Raw genomic sequence first — 8,787 nt, 5'->3', positions numbered from 1 at the left:
GTACCAGGAAGGTTTCAAGAGGTTCTGCTTCATGTGGACCGTTCAGATTTACAATAATAATCATATATAATGAGTTCTCAAAAAAGTTCGTATGTAGTCCGTGCGAACTGGTTCGCAGGTGAGCATTCCGCTACATAACTTCCTCTTTTATCTCCAGTCGCGCCAACGCAACCCCATTCTCGATTTCTACCTCTCTCCCGCTCCCTCACTCCCTCAATCCCTTACCTCTCGATCTCTCTCCCGCTTGCTCCCTCTTTATCTCCCTCCCTCTATCTCTCTCTCGCTCCCTCTCGATCTCTCTCCCTATCGTTACAAGAAAAACAGAGCCCTAATTACCCATTCTCTCTCTCTCCAACCAGCCTTACTTTACATTTTTGCTCGGTAGGTATATAGTATTTGCGGAGCAGAGCTTCTCGGAAGCGAAAAAGGTTATTTGAAGGGTTAGGGTTTTTTTTTTGAAGGGTTTTGATCCATTCTCTTTCAGAGCAACTCCAATTTTAAGGTTTCGATCTCTGCAACACTCTCCTCATCTCTCTCTCTCGTTTCGGAGTCGGATTCTAGAACTCTCAGCAGCAAGAATGGGGTTCCAGATGCAGCCGTACGGAGTACAAGCGATGCTGAAAGAAGGCCACAAGCATCCCTCTGGCGTCGACCAAGGGGTCCTTAAGAACATTGATGCTTGCAAGCAGCTCTCCACCATCACCCGAACTTCGCTCAGACCAAACGGTAACGGCTCTGCCTATTGAAGTTTCTTCGCCCTGAAAATATTCAAAATTTTCGATGCTTTTTAGTAGACTTTCTTATTCATTTCCCATTTTTGTGTTATTTTCGGAATCGTTAATAATGACCAGGATTTCTGTTAATTATTCGGTAATGTTGCCCTGAAAATATTCAAAATTAGTAGCTCATAAGGTTTTTATCTAGCCCTATTAGATGCTTACTCATTATAATGATCCTCGGTCTGGCTTCAAAATATGCGAGGTTGATTAAAAATTTCCCCCCTTTTTTGGGCATGTTTAGGTATGAATAAGATGGTCATTAATCATTTGGACAATCTTTGATACAAATGATGCTGCAACTATTGTGAATGAACTTGAGGTACAGCATCCTGCTGCCAAGATTCTCGTGTAAGCAGGCAAAGCTCAACAGGAAGAAATTGGTGATGTAGCTAATCTGACGATATCTTTTGCTGAGGTGCTTCTCCAAAATGCGGAGGAGCTTATTAGGATGGGATTGCATCCAAGTGAAATCATTAGTGGCTACCCAAAAGCGATCAATAAGGTCCTTCATTTCTTTGCTGAATGACCTGTCAAACTGTATTCTGAACCTTTTGCTCATTAGGCATTGTGCATATGCTGATTTCTGCTCTGTTGATGCCTAGACGGTCGATATTTTAGATGAGTTGGTTGAAAAGGGCTCGGAAACAATGGATGTGCGGAACAAGGATGAAGTTGTTTCCTGAATGAAAGCTATTGTGGCCAGTAAGCAGTTCGTACAAGAAGATATTTTGTGCCCTCTTATTGCGGATGTGTGTACATGGATGTTGGTGTTTATTTATTAATATTATTTTTGGTCCCTTGGTTATGAGAAAAATTAAAAAGCTGGACTTCTTTTATATTACAGGCATGCATCCAGGTCTGCCCCAAGAACCCACTGAACTTTAATGTAGATAATGCTCGTGTCGTAAAGCTTCTTGGAGGAGGTCTGCATAACTGTTCAATTGTTTGTGGCATGGTCCTGAAAACTGATGCTGTTGGAAGTATAAAACAAATGGAAAATGCAAAGGTGTGCCTTTGGAAAACTAACTATTGGTTCTTATACCAATACAATATTCTTATACTATATTTGCTTCCTCACATATTTTCTGGTTGTAAATATCATAGAGTAGAAATACATTCCACCCAGTGCGTTGTATTTTTTCTGTCAAGGATCTTTGTGTTCTTAAATCTCTCTTTCTCTCTCTCTCTCTCTCTGTGGTTTTTTTGGTGATGCCTTGTATTGGATGCCTTTGTCTGATTTGGATTTGGATGTTTGATGGAGCACATTTACTTGCCATTTAGTATTGAGTGGTTTTTTGGAAGGCTTAATGTTGCTGAAAATGAAAAAAATATTTTTCTACTCTCTAGGATTATTTTCATGCCATTTGGCATTGGATAATTTTGCGCATTGGAAGGCTTACTGTTGTTTCCTTCTTAGGCAAGAAAAGGTTGTAGCATACAACTGCCTATAGGTGATTGGTTCTCTTTAAAATTTAGTCCTATTAGGACCTCTATCTGTTACTTATGGTCTATGAATGTAGAGCAATATCAAGAGGCATTCCCCTACAGTTTGATATGTTATAAACTAAAAGCATGGTACAAGGCTTATAGCCATGACACCATTGTCCTGGCTGGAGCTGAGTATGGAAGTGGAAGCTCTCAAGATTGGGTTGCCAAGGTTCCAATGTTGTTGGTGAGTTTTCTTGTTTGCTTAATCTTTCCACCACCTTGCATTCTGCATGCTAGTAGTGCTTTATTCTATCGTTTAGATAGTGAAACCAACTTTAGATGGTTCAGAAAAAAACAGCAGCCGTTTTTGGAATGATGCTCTAACTAGTTGATTAATTGATATTTAATGAGTAGTCATGCCTCTTGTCATTTTATACACAATTTTGTTTTCATCATCTACTGAAAAACAAGTCAAACATATAAAATGTTTATATAGTCCACCCAATGTTTATTTCCCATCCAACCTGTTCATAGGAAAATACAAATATCAGCTTATCCAACACTTCTATGGCCCTCGAGAAGTTTTCAAAAGCGAGCCTTCAATCCCCACTGTGGTTGCTATGGTGTCATCCACTTGAGACTTGGATCTGCCTCATTTTTGTGTTCATGCTCTGTGTTTCATTTTTTTGTTGCTTTCTATCAACAGATGCCATTAATGCAATAAATGGAACAATCATTACTTATGGACAGGTAAGCTGCAATTTGATAGAAATTACTTGAAATGATGCTTGCTCTGGTTGCCAACATTTTCTTTTTATGTTTCTGTCATTAACTGAAGTTTTTCAGATTGTAAATGCATGAATTCATGCAGATCGGTCCTACCTTGTATGCATCATGGTTAGAAAAAACAGGACGGTCTAGTTATTAGAATCATCGATGCTATGCATTTAATGTGGACCGCTGGTTGTTTTCTTCTAACCATCCACTTTATTGTACACCTGTGGCACCCAACAACCACACCGGCATGATTTTCAGACCATGGCACATACAAGTATGCATGCACATGGACCTGCCAAACAGGTCATATACCCACCGCTTTTCTAAACTACATAAAAAGAGTGAGTTTCAAATTTAGCAGAAATTCTCTCCATGTCACTCAAATACACTCTTGCATGAAGCACTTCAATGCATTTGCCAAACACTTGTGGTGGTCCACATGCTTGCTGATCTGAGGGTAAATTGGGTGAGCCATACATGCTTATGCACATGCTAACTGCCTAGTGACAAAAAATAAAAAAATAAAAATAAAAATCCAAGATATGACAAAATCCAAGTCAACTTGGATTTTTGAGAATAGGTCAAATCACATAACTCATGGGACTGTTGAGTATACATGGAAGGCCAATGGAAGCTACTAACACCATCCTCATTATAAAATCCTAATAGTGAGTTGCCATCAGAGAAACTCTAACATGTTCAAAAAGAACTTAGATTCGATGTTCAGCCGGGTCTTGTTGACTCAACTCATGTGAGTCTTTACTTGACTCAACCCATACCTAATAATTAATTTAATTATTTTGTAAATATTATTACACAGTTGTGTGAGGATAAATAATAAACAAACTGAAGAAACTTCAAACAGCCAGCACTTGCAAAAGCTGGTTTGATGTGGTAGATAATCGCAGAGAACTTAGTCTCATTCTTTTTCTATTACGTGTTCTCCAAATGGATCCAACTGATTGAATGGTTTAGATTTTGATGAAAATGACATATGGGATATTATGAGGCATAGGGTGTAATTCGGGAATAACAAACGAACATGCTATGTAATTTGGCTGGCATGGTTTTGTAGGTAGCTGAAATAAGTTGAATTCTGAAACGATTTCCGTCGTCATTTGAGTTAGTGCCGTTGCCCATCTATATTAGTTCATATTCCCATTATTGCCTACTTCTGATTTTTTCTCTCCACCACGCATGAATCTCTTGATGTTCAAAACCATTTATTTGTAGGTTACCACACACATCCTAACAATCCAATTTCTAGCAAGCTGCAGAATGGTTAAAATGAAATAGTTTTTTTGAAATGCAGTGCATTCTTTTTGCACAATAAAAAAATGGCAAATGCATGTCATAAAACTAATGCGTAGCTAGAGAGAGAAAAAAGGATTTTTTTTTTTCTTAGCAATCCACTATTTTGTACACTATGAACCACCATGAATCGACCAGCCTGAAATTTGGCCAGAAGATCTACACAATGGTCTAGTTGATGGGCAGCTTAGATTTTGGTAAAGTTGTGCTTAAAACAGCAGGTACACTAGTTTTTGGAAGACACGGTCTTCAAGTTTTTCAATTCATTTACTTTTGTTCTGCAATTTTGTTTTCCTTGCAAGTTGCAACCCATTGCCATTTTGTTGATTGTTCCACTTCCAGTGCTTTCTCATATGGCTTTTGGATGTCACCTAATCTCTATTTGTCTTTGTCATTGCTGTAGAGAATTTTCGAGCACTTTGCACAGGTAAGCTAACACTCTGTCATTTTAGGTGTTAGGTTATTCCTTAAGTTTATGTTACACTGATGCAAATACTCAGATTTGGACTTCTTTTCTCATTACAAGAGGTTTGTACTGAAAGCATTGTTGATATTGAAAATAGTCAGTTTTAGTCAGGGTTCAAATTATCATTTGAACACCATACAATTTTTTTTGCAACACATTACCAATACCAGCACAATTCAATTCTATCCACTGTAAATCTCATGTTCTTGTAGCCTACACTTGAAGTTTGAGCAGTAACAGTAACAGTAGCAGTAACAACTCCACTGGAGATTTCTGATTAATGCCCTTCTCTACATGTGCTAGTGCTAGCGCTAAAGCCCTTCTCTACATGTTCTAGTGCTAGTGCTAAAGCCCTTCTCTACATGTTCTAGTGCTAGTGCTAAAGCCCTGCTAGTTTGATTGAAATTCTGAATTTTATCTTTTTGTCATGTCATGTCAGAGCCCTTGTTGTCCTAGCATTCTAACTTGAACTGTTTTATCTTTTTGTCTATCATCGGTAGTGGTATATGATTACTAAAGAGCATTTTTTTCCTCTTTATCACGATGTAGATACGTCAATGGAAACATTGGGAGGATTATATTAAGAAAGATAAATATGATCAAGACAAGGGTAATGCTTTTGGATTCTGAAAACTCCTTTGAAGCTGAATTGCTGGACAGCTAAGGAGCTGGAGAGAACCATCTTTGCTTCTTTTTTGTCTGATTTTTCTTACCAGGTGGCAATATTTGTGCAGTTGTGAATAAGAAGGTGACTCATGTGCATCAGCATGCTTTTATCAGGGAACATTTTCTTGGAATTGGGTTTTGTTCAAACATTCTGAGTTGGCTGGTAAGTTATTTAATCATGGGGTGTAAATTGCCATCCATCCCTATTCTTAAATGGTTCTTCAACATGAATTAAAGAACTTTCCACTGGTGGGTTACTTTGTTCTCCTTTGTAGGAAATAGATCTTTTCTGCCATTGTAAAATCAGGAATACGCTAATCCAATGAAAGAAATTGAGAACAGTGGAACTTTGGGGGTCTACTTTTATTCTCTGTTTCTTTAATCAATAAATGTGGGAATGACCAAGAGTCAACAGGAATATTTATGGAACAAAACGTAGAAGAAAGATTATCCTCACTAACTCAAACCTATAGGACATCATGCATCCTTGCTAACTCTAAGAACTGTATAAACATTTTCTTCTTTTCTTCTTTTGAATCAACATTTACGGAATATTCTTGTTATTTTCATGAAAGACTACACTGAAATGTCTATGGATTCTCAATTGAAATGAAGTACAAATATATTTCAGTTTTTCCACCAAATATTTTCTTTTCCCCGGCTCTTTCAAATATGATCAATACTTCTGCACTTTGATTCATAGGGTCATAATGTTGTGTTGATCTCCAACCATCAGACAGAAGCTAAACCAATGATAATTGCCTTGTTGCTTGAGACATCACACCCTCATGTTGCTGAGAAGATGGTATGCTACTTTGTTGTTTGTTTTATTCTAGGCCACTGAATGAAAAGACAATCATGATTGTTCTTATTGACTAAATATTGTGCTTTGTACCACAGACCTATGTTGCTGGAAATAGGATTGTGACAGATCCTGTTTGCAAGCCCTTCAGCATGGGAAGGTGCTCATGAAGCTTAGTGATTTGCAGTGGAGAAATACGTATCTTGTGATTTGACTATATTTATTGAACTCTCACAATGTTTATTACTGCATACTGTTTTGTGCCAGAAATATTGTCTGTGTATATTCAAAGAAGCACATGCATGACATTCCTGAGCTTGCTGAGATGAAAAAGAAAGCCAATACCCTGAGTCTTAAGGAAATGGCTCTGCTTTTAAGGTATATCTGCTTTGTTTAATTCCTTTTCTTTCCTGATGATACATTTGGAAATACCCTTCAAAAAGATAAGACCTTTAGAAATGTGAAAGATGCAGAAGAGAGATTTGACACACCGATGCTAATGACATAACAAGAATCTATGCACTTAATTAATTAATTAATTAATTTATTAAGGCCTATATGAGTTTTTAAAAGGTGCACCGATATTTCATTGGCTGTAAGGAGCCTGTGAAATGTATCTTTGTTGCCAAGCATATGATTTGACTATAATGTCTTATTTCTCTCGAGTGTTAGTTTCTACTGGGTTGCCAATTGTTTCCAGGTGCTACTGTATTAGGTCACAAACAGATTGTGATGGAGAGATGTTAACTGTCACATCGTATGCTGCTTCATTATGTTGGTCATGCAGCAAAATAAACCCAGTGAAGTCTTGTAAATTTCCATCTGAATCAAGTTTGGCTGAAATATGTCCTGAAAAGTGTGTGCGTGTAGGCTTTCTTAGATCCTCAAGAGGCGGCTGAAAAGTTGAGTTGGTATTTTGAATGAGAAATTCCTCAGAGAGCTACGGTGCTGCTTGAAACTTTACTGTAAACTCGATAGCTTGATACTTGTATGAATCACATTACGTCAAGCTTAAATGAAATCTTTTGTGCAGGATGATAGTGTTAAATGGAGAGCATTGCAAGTTATTTCAAGTTCACTTAGTATTCACTTATTAGTATTCACTGATTATTGCAACGGACCCTTTGGCAGGGGAAACTACTCTTATACAACTGATTTTCGGGGGTTACCTTCGATCTAAGGTATGTCTATGGTCCTCGAGATCGAAAGCATTTTCATCAGATCTTTGTATTCTTTTTTAGTTTGAGTCATCGTGGTTTCTGCAACAAAATTTTGTACCAAGTACTGAATAGCTGCTGGAAATTTGAATGGTTATTGCAGATTAGGTGCATGAAGTGCCAAGGCAAGTCTGAGAAGCATGAACGGATGATAGATCTAACTGTTGAGATACATGGGGATACATTTGGGCGGAGAACATCACAGTATAGAGGTGTTACAAGGTCAATAGGAGCCCTCTCTCTCCTCTTGTTTATCGTTTTTGTTTTTTGGTTATTTTAGTTCATATACGGTGGTTTGTTATTGTAACTATTTTTGGGGCTTTTAGTCTCTTGCTTTCCTTCTTTTATTTATTTATTTTTTGCCTTAAAAAAATAATTTGTATTGGGTTCCTTCTGTCACACTGTTTTGTTTTTGCTTTTGTTGTTCCCCCTTAAATTCATGTGGAGTGCTTGTGGGTTTATCTCTCTTAGTTTTTTTTTTTTTTTTTCCGTTCTTTTTAATGTTATTCTTGTTGTTGATATTTTTCTCTTGGGTGTCTTGTTCTTTTATGTGATGCTTCCAATGATACATTTTTTATTTTCCTGTGGGTTGCTCCCATTTCTATTTTATTTTCGTTGCTTTCTATTTTGCTTATAATAATGCTATTTGGTTTTATTTATTTCAGGTATAGGTGGACTGGTAGATATGAAGCCCATCTATGGGACAACAGCTGCAAAGAAGGCTAGACTAGAAAAGGAAGGCAAGGTTGGTAAAACAATAGGGGGATAGTTTCATATCTGAAGGCCAGACTAGAAAAGAAGGATTTGCAGCAGATGTCATATCTGACGGCAGTGATCATTCTAGAAAAAAGCAAGGAATCATTGGATTATAGAAGCTTGGAAATAAAATGTTGAATTGAAATTGGAAATTGAAATTGAAATTGAAATGTGTAGCAGAAAAGAAGGAAAAGATTGTGTGTGAATCATTCTATTGTTTTTTTCTTTTATTTGTGTAAATTATCTGGCATATAATACAAGTAGATTACATACCCCACTCTCTCTCATACAATGAATAAAGGGGTTGAAAATTGTTCTTGAAATTCGGTCCAAAATCTGACCACTGGCAACATTAATAGGCATTCTAAAATTGCGCTGGAAATGTGATTGTTGGCACCAGAACCTAAAATTTCGTTTCTAAAAATTGAAACGGTACCCAAAACGGTTCTGAGCCGTTCCTGTTTTTCTGCGACTTCTCATTTAGGAACGGTTTTAAACCGTTACTAAATGACTATTTTGGTCCACTCACACTAAACAGTGGGGATAGTGACATCCACCGTTCAAAACTTCTTAGGGGCCACAGAA

General features: G+C 37.3%; 1 protein-coding gene and 1 long non-coding RNA gene across 3 annotated transcripts; both read left to right on the top strand.

Moving 5' to 3' along the window:
- The first annotated feature begins 353 nt into the window (after window positions 1–353).
- LOC131230223 (uncharacterized) lies at window positions 354–1,927 on the top strand. Of its 2 annotated transcripts, XR_009163912.1 has the most exons (4): window positions 354–726; window positions 1,021–1,164; window positions 1,216–1,528; window positions 1,624–1,927. It is a non-coding gene; the product is annotated as an uncharacterized LOC131230223 (long non-coding RNA). The 2 variants fall into 2 exon arrangements; XR_009163911.1 differs by having other exon boundaries at window positions 1,021–1,528.
- Window positions 1,928–2,198: 271 nt separating this feature from the next.
- On the top strand, window positions 2,199–8,416 carry LOC131230220 (uncharacterized). Its single transcript, XM_058226041.1, has 8 exons — window positions 2,199–2,451; window positions 4,699–4,722; window positions 5,311–5,371; window positions 5,478–5,590; window positions 6,131–6,232; window positions 6,328–6,389; window positions 6,497–6,607; window positions 8,112–8,416. Exons 1-8 carry the CDS (start codon window positions 2,290–2,292, stop codon window positions 8,170–8,172), a joined length of 696 nt encoding a protein of 231 aa, XP_058082024.1. The 5' UTR covers window positions 2,199–2,289; the 3' UTR covers window positions 8,173–8,416.
- The last annotated feature ends 371 nt before the right edge of the window (window positions 8,417–8,787 follow it).

Source organism: Magnolia sinica, chromosome 17 (assembly GCF_029962835.1).
Source record: "Magnolia sinica isolate HGM2019 chromosome 17, MsV1, whole genome shotgun sequence".
Lineage (NCBI taxonomy): Eukaryota > Viridiplantae > Streptophyta > Magnoliopsida > Magnoliales > Magnoliaceae > Magnolia > Magnolia sinica.
Note: the sequence above shows the minus strand (reverse complement) of the source record. Positions and strands in the feature narration are given on the sequence as shown.

Bases quoted from the DNA above. Each gene is read 5' to 3' on its own strand.
- LOC131230220 (XM_058226041.1), top strand. From the start codon at position 2,290: ATGAATGTAGAGCAATATCAAGAGGCATTCCCCTACAGTTTGATATGT. The intron at 2,452-4,698 runs GTGAGTTTTCTT...TCATTGCTGTAG, and splicing joins CCAAGGTTCCAATGTTGTTG to AGAATTTTCGAGCACTTTGC. The intron at 5,591-6,130 runs GTAAGTTATTTA...TTTGATTCATAG, and splicing joins CAAACATTCTGAGTTGGCTG to GGTCATAATGTTGTGTTGAT.